Consider the following 25,116-nt stretch of genomic DNA (forward strand, 5'->3'; position numbering starts at 1 on the left):
CAGTGGGTTTGTTGTGTATATGTCTTCCTTCTGGATCCCACAGTGAAGCAGGGCCGCGGTAAGTCTGTCGAACAATCCCGCAGCTAAAATGATTTTGGAAACAAGGGGGTATCATCCTTTAAATCGCAGTTCTCGACTCTTGATTTCAGCCACCACACGTGCATTTTTACACACACGACAAAATTGACATTCACGAGCATAAAGACTATGAGAAGCGCTTACTTACTTTGGAAAAAGAGAAAGCATTGCAATGGTTTGTCCAGTAGGTTCAATGTTCTAATGTTGGGAAGCGCAGAAGATATGAAGCCTCTATTGTTTTTAAAGGCTGTGGTACGTTAGATAAAATTTGTGGACTCATGTGAGGGTAGGAAATGTTTTGATAGACTAGCTTTTACTCCAGGCGTTGTTTGTTTCCGTGTTATAGAGCCTGAGGAACCACTGACTACCGTACTTTTGATTGCTGGGTACAGGGTGTCATTTGAATATCTTTGGCAGTCGTTACGTGTACCTAGTTAGGAGTAAGAAAATCTGACAACCCGTTCCACCAAGGGGTTGCCCAGACAATTGGGCTGAGGAGGTCAGATAGGCAGTCACTCCATGAAGAACACTAGTGCTCAGCTGCATCCAGTTAGACTGAAAGCTATGTTCTCATATTATCAGCACTTAAAAGGTCCACCTGCGTTCGCTACTCTTAAAATTTTATTTATTGTTAAATCGAAGTTGGAAATAAATAAAAATATAATCCGTTGAAAGCATAGGATTTACAACGCCATGTATTGAACGTATTTCATACGAACAGAACAAATTATTTGTTATGGCTCACGGATTGTTTCTGTTTGAATGTAAGTATGGGATAAGCGTTTGTGGTAGCACCCATGTCGTAGGAAATTCCTTGTAAGAGAAAATAAAGGCTTTGTCAGCGTTTATCTATGACTGGGTGCGGTTTTGAATCTTTCAATACTCTTTATAGCGCTCTATTTAAATGCTCTATTTAATTCTATATGAATGCTCGTGCACTATAATATGTCCTGCGCAGCTGGCTGATCTCCTTATATGAGAACAGCAGCCGTGGCCGAAATTGGCCGTGGACACCATTGCGCTCTATAATGTAGTGTACAACAGTGTTGATATGTTTTAAAAACATAGATACAATTATGGACCCTGTCGGGCACAGCTAAGTAAGTTTTTTTTTTGTAGAGGAGAGGATAAAGAGCGCTTATCTAAAATATTGAACAGGCCAACAATAGGATAAGGAAATGATAGTAGTACTAAGATCTTGTAGGCTAAGTTTCCGAATGACAATTGCAGTCATTTAAATAAAAAGTAGTGAAGTGCACTTTTCCAATTTTAATTTTATTTGCGGACCTAATAAAACCAAGATCCCCACAGTTAAAAACAGCTGTTGAAATCCTAAATAGGAGCACATATTCGTTTTTAACCGACTTCCCAAAAAAAAGTTTCTCAATTCGAAAGCATATTTTTTTTTCAGGGTTTAACTTTCAGCCAATCGCTCTTTAAACCATTTTGTATATAATGTAAGTTCTTGTCTAGTTACCTCGAAAACAAAATACTCGTATTTTAATTTAGCTCTGTAACTTGATGCATCTTAGACAGCAAACAAAAAAGTTCCCTTTGAAATGAATACTGCTTCAGAGAAGGTACTTTCAGCGATTCGTCTTATCCAATTTACAAGGAATGCTGAAATGAAGTATTCCTGAAACTCGTTACAGTGAAACAGGACTCGTTTGTTACTTAGAACAAAAAATACGAATAGCTTTGTCTAAGAACTTGCTATAAAATAGTTTAAGATACGTAATTTAAAGACCTGGAAATAATTTCAAAGATTTTGAACTAGATTTGTTTAGTCTTTAAGGAGAAAGTGGGAAAGCCATACTTGTATGTGATAGCATTTAAACACACAGGTATATCTCACTAGCTTTCAGGAAATAAAACAACTATACTTAAATATGAAAGAAGGAAAAATGCCAAATAAAATAAGCGTAGGAGGATGAATGATGATGGAAAATTACGTAAATTAATATTATGACAACAACAACTTGTTACTTAATAATTTACTTACAACGTTCTAAAACGGCCTAACAAACTTTGAAGACATACTGATGCATTAATTAAGTCGAATCATCATCATCCTCCAAGCCTTTTTCCCAACTATGTTCGGATCGGCTTCCAGTCTAACCGGATGTAGCTGAGTACCAGTGCTTTACAAGGAGCGACTGCCCTATCTGACCCCCTCAACCCAGTTACCCGGGCAACCCAATACCCCTTGGTTAGATTGGTTGTCAGACTTACTGGCTTCTGACTACCCGTAACGACTGCCAAGGATATTCAATGACAGCCGGGACCTACAGTTCAACGTGCCATTCAAAACACAGTCATACGTTAATTAAGTGGTATGTGACTATTTACATCCTATTTCAGCGACTAATTTTCTCCATCTCTTTTTTTCAGATCGCGAGTGTCCTGAACTGACTCAGCCTGAAATAGGAAAGGTGACTCTCACTGGTCGTCTCTTCGGCGATAAGTAAGCACAACTTTCTTATTAACTGTCCAACTATTACACGGTACATAAACTCAAGTTCTTGAAGTCCTTTCAAAACTTGTTTTTGATTCATTGAACTTCTGAACTTTGTACAGTTTCTTTTAGAGTACCTGCAAACTACAGACTAAACAGTCGGCCGATAGTTGATCCGATGGTTGGCAAATTTTGTAATAGAAAATGTTGATTCCAATCAAAGTTTTCAGTCGATCTGTTACTGTTAATGTTACAGCCTTTTTATTGTCCCACTGCTGGGCACAGGCCTCCTCTCACAAGGATTGAGCATTAATCACCACGCTTGCTAAATGCGGGTTTTTGATTTCAGACTATATAGTCCAGGTTTCCTCAAGATGTTTTCCAAGTCCAAGTTGTACTTAGAAAGTACATACAAACTTAGAAAAGTAACCTGGAATCGAATCCACACCCTTATACTCGAGAGGTTGGTTCATTATCCACTAGGCCACCACGAGTTTTTTTCAGTCGGTCTGATACCGGCTAAATACCTGATACTTTGTAGTGTACGTACTACCATTCATCTTCATACTGATTTATGAGCTCAAACAAAATACCGGTTGACTAAAAGTTTGTAGTGTGCGGAAGCTCTTAGCTGGAGTACTTGTAAAACTTGGTGTAGATTCAGTTCGGTCATTTATTTTTCCTGGTCCACTGTACTTATTGGACACTGGAACTTGGTCTAGGAAATGTAGGAACTGTAAAATCCCAATCAATATTAAACCTTATATTTTAGATATAAAGTTAAAATCTATAGAAGGTTGACGAATTGTGATAGCTTCTCTTTTATTATAAATACAGCCAATAATGTAATAATGTTCGCTTTTTGGGAATGTTAAATTTTAATTTTTGCCAGTAAAAATTCTCTACGACATTCCTGATCCAAAAAGTTTAAATTAACGTGTCCATCCCTCCTATTCGAATTGATCAATGGTTCCATTTATTTCTCTCCTTCAAAGGTTATGGACTAGCTTCCTTCAGAGGTTTCATCCGCATCCCATGGGAACTACACCGCCCACCCATCTAAGACTGAAATATTTATTCAAATTGGGATCGTTACAATCCTAAGAAATGTAGTCCAGTAGGCATTAGTTAAGTTAGTAGCTTTCAAATAAACAAACTCTTTAGCTTAATAATATTAGGTAGATATGATGATGATGTCCTCCTAGCCGATTATCGGCTACGGCGGCTGTTCTCATGTAAGGAGATTAGCCAACTACGCAGGACATATTATAGTGCACAAGCATTTGCGCAGACACAGGTGCACTCATTATTCCTTAACTCTCATAGCCCGATGGGACGGTAATCCGACACGACCGGAGAGAGATCAGGCGCAGGACCGACATTTACGTGCTCTCCGATGCACGGGTGTATCAATCACCAGCTTCCAGGCTCCGGGCTGCTCCGTGAAAGTCTTCTAAAACCCACAAAGCGATTTCAGCCCGACTCGGGAATCGAACCCGAGACCTCGTGCCTAGCAGTCGCGCTTGCGACCACTAGACCGACGAGGCAGAGGCAGTAGGTAGATATAATAAGTACGCAAAGGAAATGTAGGTACTGGTGTTCTCCTACACTAGGGTATAGAAATTTAGATGGTATTCTTTCTTTTACTTCTATATTAGTAGTTGGAAAATAGGGCATCCAGATCAGAGATCTGGATACCCTATTTTCCACATTTTAATCTTCTATTCACATATTATTTTAAGATAGCAGGCATGGCAGTAATAAGTGCCATCTTATTCGAATACTGTTACATAATTTCGAATAAACTATCTATTCAAATATACCAATTGGAAACATTTTAATCTTCTATTCACATATTATTTTAAGATAGCAGGCATGGCAGTAATATTCATAAAAAAGATCATACTTATTGAATATGATAATATGGAATGCTCTCGCTATTGTCCATTGCGCTGCCTTATATACCTAGGTACGTAGTGCAGTGGCTATTTATTACATGTATAAGAATGAGTTAGCAATAAAAAAAATGTTATTATGAATTATTTTATTTTAAATATACAATCTTTGATATTTTTATAGTTGATATCTATTCATTACTACATAGGTACACTTATAATTATTTACATCAACTTTTTTAGAAAATTAAACATACATAAGTGGTAAACGGTAACGTCTATACATTTTAAATTATTAAATCTATACTCTTGGTTCGATGTCATCCTGAATTTTGGCAATTAATTCTCTCGTACTGGTATATATATCATCGTATAATATAGTTTTCACAACATGTTGAACACACACATCAGCCTCACAATTACACATCGGCTGTTCGGATTTTTGAAAACTGTCTGTATCATAGATTTCTATTTTTATTATTTTCGTTCCACGAGAAACAGGCTTCTTTATAAATTGATAGAATGTCTGATCTGTTTTTGATCTCTTGCGAGCGAGACCCAGCGTCTTCTGTCCAGTGGTTTGTTGGACTGGTTGATTCATGGGTACAAAATTGAAGAGATCCTCCGAGTCCTGAAATAACAATACAATATTAATTTAAGTTACACTACAAACGTTACGATTGAAATAAAGGCTTATGTGGAAATAATTAATGCCGTGATGCTACTTACTACTATTGTTAATATTAATACATTTTTAAATTGTTAGTGAATGTATTAAATTAACACTTACCGACATTCCGCAATTAAGTATATCAGTCTGATTCACTCTTCACCATCAGATTCAAAGATGAAATGGCTTTCAATTTATTATATCCCCCTTTTATATTTTTAAATTTAATTATTTCTTTTAATACATAGAGTTCAATATCGTATATTTTTGTTAGATGTTAATATCTATACAAAAATGGTATGGTGAAATTGAAACCGCAGACATTACGACGCCTAACATTTTATTGTTTATCGAAAATATATATCGACAAAATAATACTACTGTATTTTTGTTCACGGTTATTGTTTTCATACATTTTATTAAAATGATTTGGCAAGCAAAATCATGGTATGTTAATAGTATAATTATCAGCGTTAGCGAATTTGCAACGTAGCTGAATTCTTTTTAAGGAGACGGATCATAACAATTGATCAATATCAACATACAATTATTAAGCCTGGTTTTACCTGCTATTATTATTATAAAGATTAAAAATAAATAGTTTTTTGTTATTAATTTATTTTTTTAATAGCTTAGATGTACCTCTATGCTGGAATAAAACACAAGATTTACTTAATCGATCTGATTATTAGTAGGTACCTACAATTAGTGACCATCGATACGTTTTACGTTTTCATACAATTGTTCAACTTCTTCTATATTTCATAAAAACAAATAAGTTATCATAGTAATTGTGAAAAAATTATAAGATAAATACAAGCTTATTTTTACATACAGAAATATGATATTCTGACTAGTCATATCTCCATTCCTCCACATGTCTAGAAGTTGCATGCGAGCGTGCAAACCGCAGCGTTTGTACCATCGCATGACGTCAAAAACATTCAGTAAAAAACAACAATCTTCAAACTTTTTTTCTAAATATGAAATTCCCCTATTGTTTATTTAAGTATCTATATTCATCATTCGTCTACATTATCTATCTATGCATATAATAATCTACGCTAATATTATATAGAGGAAAGATTTGTATTTTTGTATGTTTGTAACGAATAAACTCTAAAACTACTTAACCGATTTCGATGAAACTTGGCACACAGATAGACCAGGTTAAAGGACCAGGTGGCGAAGCCATGGTTAAAAGCCATCTTATATAATAACACTAAGCTTAAAACCTTAACCGCTCAGATTTGTACGCTCGTGTGTGCAATTTTTGCAAGTATGCAGTTTTGCAAATTTGGATTGAATCATGTGATTTTAGGCCTATAAAAACGCATAGCAAATTAGTCTCCGGTACAATTCCTCTCTGGAACGAATCCTCTCTACAACGGATCAACTCTCCGAGCTCCTGATCAAGCTACCTGTCTAAACACCTATCAAGAATGTGAGTATCTATTCATTATCATTTATCTAACTATTAAATGGTCAGAGCAATGTATTAGTTGATATATTCAAGTATTCGAATGTTGACCGTCAATATTGTGATGCAGGTTCGATTCCTGCACAGATCAAATATGCTAATTTGTGTTGAAAAAAAATGAAAACTAAGTACCAGTTACATAATTATTTTAATGTATTTCAACTATAACATAATGATAATTATGACTGCTTAAGAAAGATTGGACAGTCGAGGGTTCTATTCTCGTAACGTTTCAAGTCTAACTGTGACATACATATAGTTCTAATAATCTGATCATTATTTCTTATCTCTGTAGCATAGATAGAATATTCTAGTTTGACGTTAGGACTATGTGTCTGTACCTATACCAAGCATTGTATTTGTTGTTCATCGATTTTTATAATTTTTTATATTAGATTTATACATAGAAATATTTAGAGATATAACGAAACCTAAATAAACACCTATACATATGTAGAAAATAAAATTATCGATTACAGTGCACTAATAATATATTATTTATACAGGTCGAAGCTACCCGCCAACGATCTCTTTCTCTCCAGCGACGATTCTGAAGCGGAGGTGAAGCCGAAGGGGAAGTCGGAGGACAAGAAAATGAAGAGAGGCAAGTCGAGTGAAGGATCTAGCTCGAAAAAGTCCAAACCAACTATCTCCCCAATTTCTCCGCCAGCATGCGTTACGGCCAATGAATTATTCGGTGACGAAGACGATGACAAGAATGAATGCGTTAAGAGCTCTACCAAAACGGGTAATGTCCCACCTATACATTCTTATTTTACGAAAAGGCTGCGGAAGGGCTATTCTCGGCAAATTAGTGAGACGAAAGAAGGAAAATATTACGTCGAGTTAAAAATATATGATGTCGAAGAAATAAAAAAAATTATGCCGATAAATAGATGGCGGCATGCTATTACTACTATAAAAACTAAACTGGATGAAGATAAGGAGTCTTGGCGCCATATAAAAGACTTCATCTTAGCGACCCAAAAAGATTTTAAGAATTGTCCGCTGTCGTACTTAGGATCCTACGAAACTTAACGATTTAACCTATTGTTAATCAATTTATTATTCATGTACACATTTTTATATTAGGTACATGATGCATAGTTATATCTCTATATACAATATAATAATATTTATCCCAGCATTAGCTTTAATTCATAGGGTAATTCAATGTATTTTTGGTTATTTCATTATATTTTATAATTATTATCATTGTTTTTTTTCTTTGTTTCACAGCTTCTACACACCTCACTAATAAGTCAAGATCTAGAAAAATAAACTGTGACAAATGTAAAATATTAATTCCTGAAAATCAGTATTCCTATCATATGAGAACTAATATACACAAAGCAAACTGTTTATTGAATACCAAGTTCGCAAATATTCATATTATTGCGACAGCATTCAATAACAGAATAATGACATACAGATTGAATGTCACTCAGGAAGACGAGTACCTCGGTCTAGAGGCGTTCCTGAGTGATCACCAAACCAATATAGCAGAATTGATTACTATGTCACTAAATAAACACAACTGCATAAAAGTTAATTTCGAATTGTTTGCATATTTTATGCTACCAACTTTAGAAGAAAAGCAGCTAAAGTCATTTAATACCAAGTACAATATTATTTATAACAACACTGATTTGAATGAATTATTAACTAAAGTAATGAATGCATTGAACGAGAAATTAACAGAGTTCCAACACTGTCAATCTGGTTGGACGTTTGTTTCTATGAGTCATCTCGAAATTAATATAAATAAGTATTCACCTATGAGAGGTGGATCTTATATAGATTTACCACCAGCTATTAAACATTCTAGAAGTTGCATTAATATAAAAAATGAAGATGATTGTTGTTTTCTATGGAGTATAGTTGCTGGATTATATCCAGCGAAAAATAACGTGTGCAGAACAAGTTCATATCCTCATTATTCTTCGGTTTTAAATATAGAAGGAATGTCATTCCCACCCACAATGAATGATATTAAACAGTTTGAGAAAAACAATCCAAATATGAGTGTAAATATATATGGTTTGCAAAATAATATTGTAACTGGACCTCTTTATGTATCGAAGCATAAGAGAGAACATCATTTTAATTTACTGTATATTGAAAACAATACTGTTGGACACTACTGTTTAATTAAAGATCTTATACGTCTTGTACGACGTCAAGTAACTCATTATAAAGGTAAAGTTTATTTATGTGATGCATGTTTACAATTTTTCAGTAGCGAAACAAGATACAAGTCTCATAACTGTTCTAAGATATTGTCTATTTTGCCTGAAAAAAAATCTATATTGAAATTTAAACATTTTGAGAGGCAGCAGAAAATTAATTTCATCATTTATGCTGACTTCGAATGTATGTTAATTGACTGTAATGAAAGTAACTCTTTAAACACTCGGAAACTAAAGACACATCAACCTTCATGTTTTGCTTATTATATCTGTTGTGCACATAATAATGAATTAAATAAGTATGTGTCATACAGAGGTGCAGATTGTGCGGAAGTATTTGTTAAATATTTAATAAGAGATGCTAAACGTATACATAGAATTTTAAGTAATAAAAAGTCTATGACTCCATTAACAACTGAGCAAGAGATGAATTATCAGAACTCGAATACATGTCACATATGTAAACAACTATTGCTTAATGACAAAGTCCGAGATCATGATCATATTACCTCAGAGTACCGTGGGGCAGCGCACTCCCATTGTAATTTGATGTATAGAGTTTGTTCATTCATTCCTGTCGTCTTTCATAATTTGTCTGGATATGACTCACATTTATTCATTCAAGAGTTAGCAAAGTATGAAGGTACTATTAACATAATACCGAAAACTAAAGAAAAATACCTCTCAATAACGAAAGTAATAAAGACAGAAAAATATAATCATCCTATTCAGATAAAATTTATTGATTCTTTTCAATTTCTTAGTTCTAGCTTAGATGCATTGAGTGATAGTTTATCAGAAAACGATTTTTTAAACTTATCAAGAGAGTTTGGCGATAAAAGAAAATTTGATCTAATGAGAAAAAAGGGTATTTATCCTTATGATTATATCGATTCTTGGTCCAAATTTGATGAGACGCAACTTCCATCAAAGTATCATTTCTATAACAGTTTGTGTAAGAAGCATATAACTGATGAAGAATATTTACACGCTCAAACAGTTTGGAATGTTTTTAACGTTAAATCTCTTGGTGAATATACAGATTTATACATAAAATGTGATGTGCTTTTACTATGTGACATATTCGAAAAATTTAGAGAAACAAGCTTACATTACTATAAGTTAGATCCAGCTTATTATGTTACTTCACCGAGCTTAAGCTGGGATGCAATGCTTCTATATACTGACACTGAACTGGAGTTAATAAGTGACTTGCAAATGTATGAGTTATTAGAAAAAGGAATTCGCGGTGGGCTGGCACAGTGTTCTCGACGTCATGCTGAAGCAAATAATAAATACTTACCACATTTTAACGAGTCAGAACCAAGCAGTTATTTAATATACCTTGATTGTAATAATCTGTATGGCTATGCTATGATGAAGAAACTTCCTATCTCAGAATTCAAATTTTTAACTCTCGAAGAAATTAGCAACTTTGATGTAATTACTATCTCTGATGATAATGATTACGGTTATATTTTGGAAGTAGACCTGATTTATCCGAACTATTTACATAACAAACATAAAGATTTACCTTTTGCAGTTGAAAAATTAGTACCACCTTATGGAAAATCAGCAAAATTGATTGCGAATCTTTATGATAAGCATCATTATGTGATTCATTACGTGCACTTAAAAGAGTGTTTAAAAAATGGTCTGATTTTAAAAAAGATTCATTGCATACTTAGCTTTAGACAAGAATGTTTTCTCAAAAAATACATCGATCTCAATACTAGACTTCGTCAAAATTCCAAAACTGCATTTGAAAAGGACTTTTTTAAATTATTGAATAATGCGATTTTCGGAAAAACTATTGAAAATAAGCGCAAGCAAGCTGATGTTAAATTAGTAACAAAATGGAGAGATACCACCAATAAAACAAACAAACATCTTGATGCTGAAAAATTGTTAGCTAAACCAAACTTAAAAAGTGTATCAATATTTTCAGATAATTTTATAGCTGTAGAATTATATCATGAAAAAGTTGTTTTAGATAGACCGATTTATATCGGATTCACAGTTTTGGAATATTCTAAGCAACACTTATACCAGTTTCATTATGATTTTATAAAGAAAAAATATGGAAATAATGCAAAGTTATGCTATACTGATACTGATAGTTTGTTATATTTAATATATACAACTGATTTTTATCAAGATATGCATGATGATCTTACCAAGTTCGATACTAGTAATTTTGCAGTAAATAATCCTTATCACATACCACAAACTAATGCAAAAGTTCCCGGATTATGGAAACATGAGATGGGTGATGATTTAATTATAGAATTTGTCGGTCTACGAGCTAAATTATATTTTATAAACAGTCTCAAAACTCAAATTAAAAAAGCTAAAGGTGTTTCCAAATCTATCACAAATAATCTAAAATTGAATGATTACAGCAATGTTCTGTTAACCGATAAAGCGCTAAGATGTAAAATGAATATGATAAAATCAATTAAACATGTTTTGTACTCCCAACAAGTAGATAAACAAGTTTTAGATAGAAACGATGATAAAATTCAAGTACTACAAGATCAAATTCACACATTACCCTGGGGTCATTGTGATTCTATGTTTTTAGATTATTCCAGTGATACGTAATCTATGACTATGTATACGTTTAGTATCTATTAATATTATTAGTGATAATTATAAATAAATTTATGCTACTTTCATGTATGTAATGTGTATAGAAAGATGTAAGAATAATTCTTTAAGAATAAGTAATGTACTATAAATGAATATATTACGCTACTATTATGAGTGAATGTATACGCTATGATGAACATTTATAATAAAATGATATTTCTTAAACAAATTGACTTTTATTCAAACGTATTCAACTTCCTAAACGTTATCATCAAATTGAAGTTTATGCTTATTCTATCATGAGGTTCATGTAGTAACGAGTATATAAGTGTACGTTAGGTGGAAATAAGATTAATATACAATATGAAGTTGATCAAACAACCCATATCTCTCAATGTTAATAATATAAGATTAAGTGACTCTGTTCACCACATCAGACATAGCGCTTTACTGCCAAATACTATTCGCTGTATAATATGTGGCCCATCAAACTGTGGTAAAACGAATGTTATGATCAGTTTGCTGCTGCATGAAAATGGGCTCAAATTTAAAAATCTTTATCTTTACTCTAAAACTTCTTTTCAACCAAAATACCGTTTCTTGATCGAAGTATTAAAAAGGGTACCACAGATTAACTTTTATGAGTTCAATAATAACAACGATGTAATTTCTCCGAGTGAAGCCTTAACAAATTCTGTATTTATATTTGATGATGTTGCTTGTGAAAATCAAATAAATATTCGCAATTATTTCTGTATGGGTAGGCATAAACAAATAGATTGTTTCTATTTGTCTCAAACCTATTCTAAAATTCCAAAACAACTGTTGCGTGACAATGTTAATTTTCTTATTATATTCAAACAAGATGATGTAAATTTAAAGCATATTTATGAAGAGCATGTTAGTTCTGATTTACAATGGAAAGAGTTCAGAAATATTTGTCAAACTGTTTGGAGTAAACCTTATAATTTTCTATTGATTAATAAAGAATCGTCATTAAATAATGGAAGGTACAGACAGAATTTTGACATGTTTTTTAAATTTGACTGACTGTTTACATGTGCATATAAGTAATTTCCATGTAAAATCAAATTCAGTATAATTTGTTCCTTAGCTGAATGCAGTTGTTATAATAGATAATTATAACATGGAGAAAAATATTAAAATAGAATTAATGAAGTCTGTAAACTCCATAAAGAATAAAATAAAACAAATGAAGGATCAGGAACACTCAATGAATTTGTCAATTGATAAAATGCTAAAACCTGTCACAGATCCTCTTAAAACCCTAGTTGATTCGAATAAAACAATAGAAAAAACACAAAATTTAGAAAATACACTCTCTAATTTTGAAGACATGGAATTGAGTGATATTAATACTAGCTCATCTACAAAGTTTGAAGAATGCTACAATCCAGAACCGAATTCTGTGCAGTTCGTTAAAAAGTCTCCCAGACGGAATTATTAGAAGATTTAGAAATATCATTAGAGGGTCATGATATCCATGATATTTATGAAGGGTAAATATACCATTTGGAATAAGAAGTGCAAACAAAAAATTACTAATGGGTAATTCAATAGTTTCATTTTCTAAAATAGATAGTGTGAATGATGATAATGTCATTTTAATTAAAATTGGTGATAAAACCTACAATTTAACCCCTGGTTTAAAAGAACTTTTACTTCGAAGAAAACCAGATTTGAAACTAATATCGAGCAAAGATAAACTTGTCTACAAGGATATGTTGCATTATACAAATGCACATAAGAGAGATTTCAATCCTAATGGACAAATTAGAGGCGATAAAGGTATAAAATATCGTGAAATAATTAAACCATTGTTTTCTGAATCGTTAAACAGTAATACTGTTACTAAATTTGGAGGAAGCTTACCAACGCTAAAGAAATACAAAAATAATACTGACTTAGTATATTGGGATGATCCTAACGAATTGGTTGACAGATTGCAACTATTAATTGCTTCCCGAGATGCTGGTAATACAAACCATGATAATGAAATTTTATCAATAATCGAAGAATTAAAAGAAGCTGATATAATTAAATAATAAATAGTCATAATAATATGATTTTTATTCAGTATAATAGCTGAGTTCAAGACAAGTATACTGAATTGTGAACATGAGCAAAGCTGACGTGGTAAACGAAATTCATAAAAATGCGAGGGTGAACTATCCACGAAGACGTGTTATCATGAAAGATATAGATGACTTGTGGCAAGCAGACTTAATTGATATGCAATCAATTTCAAAAGAAAATAAAAATTACAAATATATTCTTGCCGTTATTGATACATTTTCGAAATATGCTTGGACCTTTCCTATGAGAAGTAAAACCAAAGAAGATGTGTGTAACTCTTTCAAAACTTTGTTGGATAAAGGGCGTGTTCCTAAAAATCTGCAAACGGATAATGGAACAGAATTTTATAATAACAAATTTCAGAAGCTTATGACATCGTATCATATTAACCATTATTCAACCTTCTCAACAAAAAAGGCTTCAATAGTTGAACGATTTATCAGAACATTGAAATCTAAAGTCTATAAGGAATTTAGTTTAAAAGGCAATTACAATTGGGTAAATAATACCCTCAACGATGTTATTTACAAATACAATCACACTCACCATCGTACTATTAATGAAATCCCTGCTAATGTGGACAATAATAATAAAAAAACGATATTAGAAAGGTATTTAAAGTTGCTAAAAAATGATAATTTAAAAACCAAGTACAAAGTAGGTGATTATGTGCGTATCAGTAAATACAAAGGAACATTTGAAAAAGGTTATACTCCCAACTGGTCAACAGAAATATTTAAAATCCGTAAAATACAAAATACAACTCCTATAACTTACTTAATCGAAGATACTATCAGAGGTCAGCCTATTTTAGGTGCATTTTATACACAAGAACTTCAAAAAACAAAACATCCCAATGTATATCTAGTCGAGAAAGTTCTCAGAAGAAAAGGTAGTAGAGTTTTAGTAAAATGGCTAGGTTTGTCTTCAGCTGAAAGCAGTTGGATTGATAAATCGAATGTTATATTATAAATAAAATAATATTAATAACAAACTCGAATCGCATAACTATTTATTAAATTATTCAAACCGGAACCATCAGTCTTATAATGTGTTTTGGAGAGAGCAGTCTTCTCAATTGGCTTATTAATAATTTACCATTTGAATTACATTTACCAGGATATAATTACTGTGGTCCTGGTACTAAATTAATAAAAAGACTTGCACAAGGAGATAACGGTGTAAATAAGTTGGACGAATATTGCAAAGATCACGATATTGCATATCACAAGTCATCAAACTTAAAGGATCGACATAAGGCTGATTTAATTTTGTTAAAAATGGCAAAACAGCGAGCGGTTGCTTCCGATGCCAGTACAGGAGAAAAACTCGCGGCACGCTTAGTAAGTAAGGCTATATCGGCAAAAATTAAAACTGGTTCTGGTTTGCGCAAAAAGCGTTCTCCCAAAGTTACATCTGGAAAAGGATTAAAAAGCAAATTAAAAACTGTTATTACAAAAGCAAAAAGACACATAAAAAAATTAAAACCTAAGACCAAGAAAATGGCTATAGAATTAGCTATTGCCGCTACCAGAGAATTAGCTAATGATTCATCGATTAAGCTCCCTCGCGTTATTCCTATTCCAAAAACTGGGGGAGTACTACCTCTGATTCCTATTTTTGCGGGATTATCAGCGGCGGGAGCTTTAGCAGGCGGTGCAGCTGGTATTGCTAAAACCATAAATGAATTTAAAATGGCTAAAAAGCTGTACGAGGAATCGAGGAGACATAATGAAAAAATGGAAGCTTTATGTATTGGGAAAGGACTACACCTTAAACCACATAAAAGTGGCCTGGGAATTTTCATATTAAAAGAAAAAAACTAAGATATCGGCTACCCAAACGGGCCTTAACTAACTTTGACATTTTAAAGTATGGAAATAGAATTCCTTATTTTAGAGGTGTCTTTATGAGAGATGAGCTCCCTAAATATCCATATAAAAAAGAATGTGGAGTTATTAATTTAGATAGTTCTAAAAATCCTGGTTCTCATTGGGTAGCCTATGCAAAATATAATGATTGTGTTGAGTATTTCGACAGTTACGGGAATCTTAAGCCACCAAAGGAATTTGTAAAATATGTAGGTTCTAACATTCAATATAATTATGAAAATATACAACGTGATCACCCCTTCAACTGTGGACATCTTTGTTTACACTTCTTAAACAATTTTTGGTCAACGAAGCAATAAAATGAACAGGATCTTTCATAACAGTCCAGTATATAAGCATGTCTACTACGGTTACCATCTCTGGGAATAAATCAGAACTGGTCTCGTATTTTCAACCACCTCTTCATTTATCTGATCAATACGAGTGCGGTTTACTATACTTTTCAGTATTTAATTCAAGACCAGATATTTCAGTTAAAACTAGTAATCTGTCTGTGATCAAAATTGAATGTGATCTTGTGTACGGTTCATACTGCAACGGATTACCAACACATTTTATTCATGAATTTGTATCAGATACTGCTCTAAGTCATGGTTATATAGAGATACCACAAAACGTTATTTACTTTCCAGTGAACAAAAATATAATTTCATCCATATCTGTTAAAATTGTTGATCAATTTGGTCACTGTATTAACTTCGAAGAAGAATATATTCAGTTACGTCTGCACTTAAGAAAAACAAAATGATAGTATATTATAAAAGCACTCCAGTAAAAATAAATCGGTTTATTTCTTCTGCGACCGCTAAGGCGCAAAGACGTAATACAAAAATTAAGAAACTGACTAAAGCAAATAAAGATTTTCTTAAAGCTCTGGGTTTTAAAGTATGAATATGCTACAGATTACTGAATTACCGCATTTCGACAGTTCGATTGAAAGTTATGAAATCCATTCGTACAATCCCTACAATAACAGCTTTAGAAAACGATGAAATCAGAATCCCCATACATCAGCAAGATATATACGTGCTACCATCAGCCAGTTCAATTTACATCGAAGGACAGGCAAGGCTGTTCGGTAAAGATGGGAATCCGATCAAGAAAACTGTTACGTTCACTAATAACCCTGTTATGTCTTTGTTTCAAGACATCAGATACGAAATGAATGGTATCGAAATAGACCGTGTTAAAAATTCAGGAATTACGTCAACAATAAAATCATACATTTCATTAAATGAAGCAGAAAATAAAGTTGCAGCCTTATGGGGTTGGAATTTAGCGGGATTCCAAAATGACGGACATTTTAGTGCTGTGATACCATTGAATAAGATTTTAGGGTTTGCAGAAGATTACAATAAAATTGTGATAAATTGTAAACACGAACTTATTTTGAGTAGAAGCAACTCTAACTTAAATAGTGTTATTCTCACTGATGATGTTGTTAATTTTCAAATAGATATACAAAGAGTCCAATGGAGGGTGCCACATATAAAAGTATCAGATCGAGAACGACTAACACTTTTAAAACATTTAGAAAGAGATAAACCTATTCAGATGGCTTTTAGAAATTGGGATTTATATGAATATCCCTTGCTGCCTAAAACTACAAAGCATTCTTGGTCAGTTAAAACAGCTTCACAATTGGAAAAGCCTAGATATGTTATATTTTGCTTGCAAACTAATAGGAGAAATAATAGGACTAAAGACAGTTCACTATTCGATCATTGTGAAGTGACCAACGTAACACTCTTTTTGAATTCGCAATATTATCCCTACGAACCATTGAGTTTAAAGTTTTCTGAGAACAAGTACAGTATATTATATGAAATGTATGTGAAATTTCGTCAGTCGTATTACAACAGTCCTGTTGACCCATTGCTAGATCTAACAGATTTTAAAGAAAAGGCTCCCCTTTTCATCTTAGATTGCTCAAGACAAAACGATAGTTTAAAAACCGGTCCAGTGGACGTGCGGTTAGAAGTTGAATGTTCCACACCAATACCAGATAAGACAACTGCGTATTGTTTGATTATAAACGATCGACTTGTGGAATACAAACCTCTCAGCAACATAGTGCGCAGGTTATCATGATTGCTGTTGTTGATATTCAAGGATTTAGAACAGAAGCAGGTGAATTTATATTAAAAGAAATCGCTATATTGTGTAACAAAAAACTACAAGTGTTTTTAGTTAAGCCACCATTTCCATTTAAAATTTAACGGAATCTGAAAAGAAGGTAGTTCTTTGGATTCAACGTAACAAAAGATATACTGGAGTGAAGGATTTGTACCTTATTCCAATTACCAGACTTTGGTTTCCGATATATTAAGAGATAAATGTGTTTATGTTAAAGGTTCAGAAAAAGTTTTATGGTTAAAGCATATTTTAGAAAATAGTAATAGTAATATATTTAATTTAGAAGATAAGGGTTGTTCTAGTTTAGTACATTTATATGATCAATATAAACATTCGCAAGATTTGTATAATTGTATTTATCATAACTCTGTATGTGCTTTAAAAATATATTGTGTTTAAATAAATGGTGTCATGATAATAAAATTTTTATGAAATAAAAAAAACTTGTTTAATTTTTATAATATGTTTACTATCTCTCCCAATCCTGTACAATCACGTTTATAAATTGCTTGCAGCATTAAAGCAATGCCATTTTATGTTTATAATTATTAGCATCAAGAACTAGTACTAAATAAATAAAATATGTTTCAAACTGAATATAAACCTCGATATGATATGTATAATGCATACAAAATACGTGAATTATCCTTTAATTATTACTGGGGGACGAATAATTCGAAGAAAAGATTAGTGATGGAAATGGCTGATGCTGGATTCTTTTATTACGGAAATAATCCATATGATAAAGCAGCATGTTTTTCATGTGGAGGTGTTATAGAAGATTGGGAAATTTATGATGATCCTTGGATGCAGCATGCTATAAATTTTCCACAGTGTTTTTATTTGAACGCTGTGAAAGGGGGGGAATATGTCAATAAGTGGCAAAACATCATCAAGAATTGTGTTAGTGAGAAATCTTTCATGTTGCATATATGGAAGCGCATCCAATGAATGATGTCACACAATATATGTCTCATTAATGTAAACAAAGTGCATGAAGCGGTTCGCTATTTTGTTACATATTCGACGACACGTTTGGCTTAATGGTTAAGACCCTGGTCAACTGAGTGCAATATTATAACACGTTCTTCAACCACAAAGACAAAGTGTCGTGGGTTCAATTCCCACACAGACAAGTTGATATTAGTTCTGGTCTGGTTTTTTGTTTGAGTTTAGATGAAGTTTTCACAATAACATTTAATTTAACCGCTGAATATTATGATCAAGAAACAGATTAAAATAATATGTTAGTAGAAGATTTAAATATTATGATCAAGAACAGATCAAAGAAACAGATGAACGCATAATATTGACACATTTTTGTACGGCCGGTCACCATCACACCGATGACATCCACTCGTGAGTCCGCAAAAGTAGAATGTTTCAACGACCTTGCTTGCAAAAGTAAACTTTGAGAGAACGAAGGTTATGTTGAAAGTAGCTGTCAACTGTTATTCCTAATAAAGAAAAGATTCTTAAATACGTACTCCGCGGTGATAAAATGATTAAAATAAACGTTGAGATTTTAAAAGCTGTTTTTTTTTTTGTTTCCAATTGGTATATTTGAATAGATAGTTTATTCGAAATTATGTAACAGTATTCGAATAAGATGGCACTTATTACTGCCATGCCTGCTATCTTAAAATAATATGTGAATAGAAGATTAAAATGTGGAAAATAGGGTATCCAGATCTCTGATCTGGATGCCCTATTTTCCAACTACTTATATTATACCTTATATTACATTCGAATTGTCCTTGCTTTCTCCAGGGCGGTATATTCGTGCCCACACGGATACCACGTGGTCGGTCTTCAGAGCCGCAGCTGTCAAGCGGATGGCAAGTGGGCTGGACAGCCACCAGCCTGCAAGGAGAACAGTATGTATTTATAAACATGGTGTATTTGTAGCTACTTCATGTCATGTCAAATTGGTTGAGGATCGTCAAAAGCCAAAATATCCAAAAAATGGGTTGGGAATGGGTCCTAAAAGACAGAATGTAGTTTTCACTTCCTGTTAATCTATATATTGAATTCGCATATTTTCAAATAAGCCATACGGGGTTTTTCGTTATAATATTGACAATTTTTCATTTGAATTGTAAACTTCCTCCGTTTTGGGAAGTCGGTTAAAAACACTGCATTTGTCTTCAAATAAGTTCATTGATCCGAAATCTGCTATTAAATAGCACACGCGTGATGTTTTTTCTAGTTTACACATTTATATTTTTATAGCAATTATGCTTATTGGCAGTTACGAAAAGCTCAAATAGCTAGTTCCTTGCAAGATATGATACGTTTTGTTCAAACACGGCATATTTTTGAGAAATTACGATCAAACTTTGTCCTTTACCTACTAACAAGCAACCATCCCCCTGGTTTCACAGTCTACTGCCTGCAGCCGCCGACCATAGAACACGCTCGTCACTCCGCCCTACCTGAACAGGCCACCTTCGACCTTGACGCCACGGTGCAGTACAACTGTCACACTGGATATGTGACCAATGGCTTCCCAAGAGCTAAGTGCTTGGCGATAGATGGGCAGGCCTCGTGGTATGGACCTGATATTAGCTGTGAACGTGAGTAAAATTTTTAAAAGTAGCATTTTTGCTGTCAGGATTTATATCCGAGTTAACAATATTTAGAACCCAAGTTTTTTTTGTTATTTTTTTTTATTTCGTGTCGATGACATGTCTTATAGTGAAACTACACTTTGTCAGCCCAATATGCCGCCACAACGAGAGCAATTTTGTTGATTGAAATACATGGACTAAAGTTCACCGGGAGTATGGGATCTGTTAAACTTTTCTTGATCAACGAATTATCTGTTATGAAGAAAAATCGGTTTGTACCATCTTACGAAAGATCAACTTAAGCTACCAAAATATAATTTGGGGTTTCATAGATCCCTTTTCAAGTAAATATATTTGAAACTAAAGCTTGTGACTTTGTCCGTAATACGAGGTAACAAAGTCCTGTTACCAAACAATAAACCTACGTGCGTGTCCCAGGACATTCTTTCAGTTCCTTTTAACATCATCTACACTAAATTTCATATCTATTAACATATTCCATCATCATAACTGCCATCAGCCCGTTCCTGTGGCGAGCCTGGCGACGTCCCTCACGGCTGGGTGACAGCTGACTGCCACACCTTCGGGTGTCGAGCAGTAGTCCAGTGCGGGCAAGGGTTCGAGCTGGTCGGCAAAGCAGAACGCTACTGCCAAGCTGATGGAGCGTGGGCACCCAAGGAGTTACCCACCTGCGTCCGTAAGTAGATGTTATTTTGGACCTTTTTGAGTCTTGATGATGAGTCTACGGTAGAACAGTTGTGGTAAACCTTTAAGATTTTGAGGACTTGAATCGCTTCTACCTAGATAAAATCGAGGAATAAGGGAAAACATAAGAAATATTTGAAGAGTAACTCAAGAATGCAAAAATAATTTTGGTAAAAGTCCTGAACAAAAATGAAGTAGAAGTAGATCTAAATATAACAATTGAAAGACTACTTAAACTAGTTGTACCCTGACTTAAAATTGAAGTTCCAGGTGGTCTGAAAACTCCTAGACTCATCATCAATACAAAAACTAAATATTTTCAAAATTCTCCGCGACTGGTCTTGCTTCGTGACAATGTAGTTGCCGATTTCAGTGTTGTCCTTCATTTTGGAATGTTGCATGGTACCGGTTCTCAATTCTACCTACATTACATCGGTATAGATCGCATGACGCTTCAACAAATGATTATCATGGCTATCATCGGAGCAATTTCATTGTCATGACGCAATTTATGGAAATCCCACTTTTTTTGAGCTGATTTGATTGCTAGGGAAAGCGGATTGGTCGTTGGATTATTGGTTATATTCGTCTCTGGGATTTTTTTGTCTAAGCGTAAGATTTTTATGAGGATTCAAAATATAAGCTAAAATTTTATTTTGGTGGGAAAAAACTTAGTGCAAAGTGGGAATTCCTCTGAAATTTGCCCAAAAATGGATTTTTCTGATTGTTTTTTCTCCTTTTAATGCTGCTTAGAAGGAGATGCCGGGACAGTTTGAGCATCCATTACATTACGTAGTATATCAAAAGTAATGTTATTATAGAAACGTTGTCACCTTCAAATTCTATGAAGCTATCGTTTTCCGCAACTTTAAAAGTTGTTTCTTTCTGTGGCCATGATAAAAAATTGTCGTTAACTGCCTATTTGACTATTAGATGATATAGCAATGTTAGTAGTACTCGATGTTTATTGTAAATTTCTATCTTTAATGCTGTAGTGAAATAAATGTACAACAGAAAATAATATTGTTTCATTTTTGCATGATTTTGCATGGTTGGTTATATTGGTATGAGCGCCATCTGTGTTTTGTGCGGGTAATGTTAAAGCGACGCGTGTCGCCACCTAGTGGTCACGCAGGTGCAGTGCCCGCCGCCCGAGGCGCCTCGCCACGGCAAGGCAGTGTACACGTCTTGCGCGTACAATTCTGTCGTGTCGTACGAATGCAAGTATGGATACCGGCTCGTGGGAGATGCGACGAGACGATGTGGCGCTGACAAGAAGTGGTCTGGTGGACAGCCGATGTGCAAAGGTAAAAACTTTTTTACGCCTGTAAAATCAAATCATTTTGAATGTTAACTAGAAATCTTATCAGTTTTGACTTTATAATTCCTACAAATAAGTACCTACCCACGGTTCCCTTTGAATTGAAAATTCTGATTGATAAACATAAGTCAACAATTTTTACTTCAATATATATACTTTCAGCCTTATCTACGTTAAAACGCCTTACTATGTACACTTCCAGAAATAAACTGCGGCCATCCCGGTCAGCTCTGGAACGGTTGGCTGGAGAACATCTCTTCAGGAACAGGACTGGGAGCCTCTATCATCTTCAGGTGTCAGGATGGCATGAAGATGGAGGGCAACGGATCTGCTATCTGTCAGAGTGATGGTACTTGGAGTCATCCGCTACCAATGTGTTTGGGTGAGTTGACTTAACGTTGCATTTTGAACTTCCCAAAATATGAGCATTACCAAACGGTATAACAGATTCAGCAATTTATTTCATAAGTCACAAACTATCAATAAGCTTCTCTCTTTTAATTTTCTCAATATTGCCTTGCTCCAACAAACTATCGATTTTGATTTCAGCACCATGCGTAGTGCCCCATGTATCACAAGGTCGGGTGGTGCTGGTGGAGAACAAGACTGGAGACAACAGCACTCACGAAGGCAACACTCAGATCGTTGGCAGCTCTACAATGGTGCAGCATGGTAAGTCATGAAAACCTTGATATTTAGAAAAAATCCCCCGGTCTTAATATTGGTTCTGAAAATGTCATTATGGCACCACAAGTTAACAACAGAGCATGTGGATCTCCTTGCCCTTCGTAAACAGTCTTAATCTGATTCCATACATGTTTCAAATCATGTTACAGGTGAGATAATAGTAGTGGACTGCGAGAAGAACTACGAGTTTCCATCGAGCAATGCTGCTGTGACATGTAACAATGGAACTTGGACGCAGATACCAAGATGTCAGCCAGCAAGGTTAGTTCCCTATAAAATAACTTGACAAACTAAGTTTAACTTTACATAAACACCATAAATCATGCCCCTTAAATCATGTCCCATATATGCCCCACAAATTGTAGTGTGGTACTGTTATTTCATTACTAAAATATTTGTTAAAGTCTGACTCCTGCTGCACCCACTGTGGGAGGGGTTATTTGATGATAAAAATGTCATAATAAAAGCAATCTACTTTCTTACAGATGCAAAAAAATGCCGAAATTTCCTCGCAACGGAATGGTGATAGCTCCTAAGACGGAACATGGCATGAAAGCTAGATTCCGCTGCAAGGATGGGTACGAGTTGAGAGGGAACCCCATCGTTGTATGTTCTTTTGGAGTCTGGAGTGGAGATACGCCGAAGTGTGAGGAAGGTGATGATCAAACTTGTATACTATATTTTTTGACATTGAAGGCCTTGCATATAAAAATGGCCCCAGCATATGTATCTCAGATAGGGGATCTTCCGAACCGAAGAAAGTGACTGTAGCTTTTTAGGATAGTCTGAAATCTTTTTCTTTTGTTTCAGTGTTCTGCCCATTCCCCGGCTACATAGAAAATGGTAAAGTCCTACTAGTCGGTAATATGGGCTTATACGACTATCGACCATACGTGAAAAAGGTAATTATCAAATACTCTGAAGTTATTGCATTAAAAGACACCGCTGTAAGTTCTTCTTTCATTGCTTGTTTTATTTCACAGGTGGTTAACAATAAACAAATAATGTACGAGTGTGAGAAAGGATATGTACTATCTGAGGGTCCACCGGGTGCTACTTGCGTCGGTGGTCACTGGAGTCCGAGGGAACTGCCCAAGTAAGATATGAATCTAAAGTCCAGATCTAAAATCCAGAATACCAGAATACCATCGACTAGGTATACTTGAAACCTTATTGTTCCCAGGTGCACACTCTACCAGCATCCTCGTATTCGCTGGAGTCGCAGACGCCGTTCCATCCCAGACCCAGAAATTCGTCATCGACGATCGACGTACCTCCGGCAGTATTACAACAATCTCCACCGCCAACCAGATCCGTCCCAACAGTACTTAAACCAACTCTACGATAAATATAATCATGGTACTTCAAAACCTACACTAAGACATGCAAACTTTAAAATTATGAAGAAGTTTGATTTCGAAGAAGATATCGAACCACCAACAAGTGTTGAAAAGAATGACGAAAACTTCCCAACTGCTGTGTACACTATTTATAATGTTCATGGAGAACCTGTTGGTCATAGGTTGTATTCCTATCAACCTGTGTATGAACCAGAACAAGATGACATAGTACATGAAGATACATCAGAGTATGAAAATTCTGATGAAGAAGACGATGATCTTTCGCATATAACAGTACTAAAAGGTGGAATGTTTGGAGAGCATAGTTCTGATAATAATGCTGAAAATATTAATAAACTAAAACACGAGTATTTTGAAAGGTATGTGGATAAGCGACGTAAAAGATTCCTCAATAAAAGTTCTGAGGAGACCAAAAAGGACCTAACTATGGAGATAGAGAGTGATCATGACGATGATGAAAAAGATGATATGTTAGAACCAGAAGAAAATGTTAAAAGAGAAGTAAATTTTGAGTTGGAAGGTGATGAAAGCAAAATTGTTCCTGTAACAAAACTGCCGCCTGAAGTAACTTCTAAAGTTAGAATTAAACGTGGATTCAATAACGAAGAGTTTGATACAAACAATTGGACTTTTAAACCAACTACGGAGGACTTGGAATTTAATAATGAGATAAGTGTAGATTCATTGAAAGTTGTTCCTTTGTCAAAGGCGCCTAGTCCTAATAGTTCTGAACAAAGTAGTGAAATGTTAGTAATACCATTAAAACCTACAGTTACCATGGATAGCAAGTTGGTTAAAGATATTAATAAAGAAGAGGCAGTGGTACCTTTACAGTATAACAATACGAATTCAACAGAAGTCGATAATATTTTGGACAAACGTGAAAAGAGGACGAGTAGGAAAACTGACAGACTTAACCAAACTACAGCTACTATACCTAAAACGTAAGTTAAACAGACTTTCATAGATATATGTATGTATTGAAAAT

General features: G+C 34.2%; 1 protein-coding gene across 1 annotated transcript in view; it reads left to right on the forward strand.

Moving 5' to 3' along the window:
* Positions 1-25,116, forward strand: part of LOC110379514 (uncharacterized) — a 149,061-nt gene that overhangs the window by 111,286 nt on the left and 12,659 nt on the right. Inside the window, exons 4-15 of the mRNA XM_064041455.1 lie at positions 2,470-2,542; positions 19,255-19,361; positions 19,869-20,060; positions 20,575-20,751; positions 21,884-22,066; positions 22,283-22,462; positions 22,630-22,752; positions 22,917-23,028; positions 23,253-23,422; positions 23,578-23,669; positions 23,751-23,863; positions 23,951-25,072. Of these exons, the coding sequence (XP_063897525.1) occupies positions 2,470-2,542; positions 19,255-19,361; positions 19,869-20,060; positions 20,575-20,751; positions 21,884-22,066; positions 22,283-22,462; positions 22,630-22,752; positions 22,917-23,028; positions 23,253-23,422; positions 23,578-23,669; positions 23,751-23,863; positions 23,951-25,072 (2,644 nt within the window). The remainder of the gene's footprint in view (positions 1-2,469; positions 2,543-19,254; positions 19,362-19,868; positions 20,061-20,574; positions 20,752-21,883; positions 22,067-22,282; positions 22,463-22,629; positions 22,753-22,916; positions 23,029-23,252; positions 23,423-23,577; positions 23,670-23,750; positions 23,864-23,950; positions 25,073-25,116) is intronic.

The sequence above is a fragment of the Helicoverpa armigera genome, chromosome 25, assembly GCF_030705265.1.
Source record: "Helicoverpa armigera isolate CAAS_96S chromosome 25, ASM3070526v1, whole genome shotgun sequence".
Classification (NCBI taxonomy): domain Eukaryota; kingdom Metazoa; phylum Arthropoda; class Insecta; order Lepidoptera; family Noctuidae; genus Helicoverpa; species Helicoverpa armigera.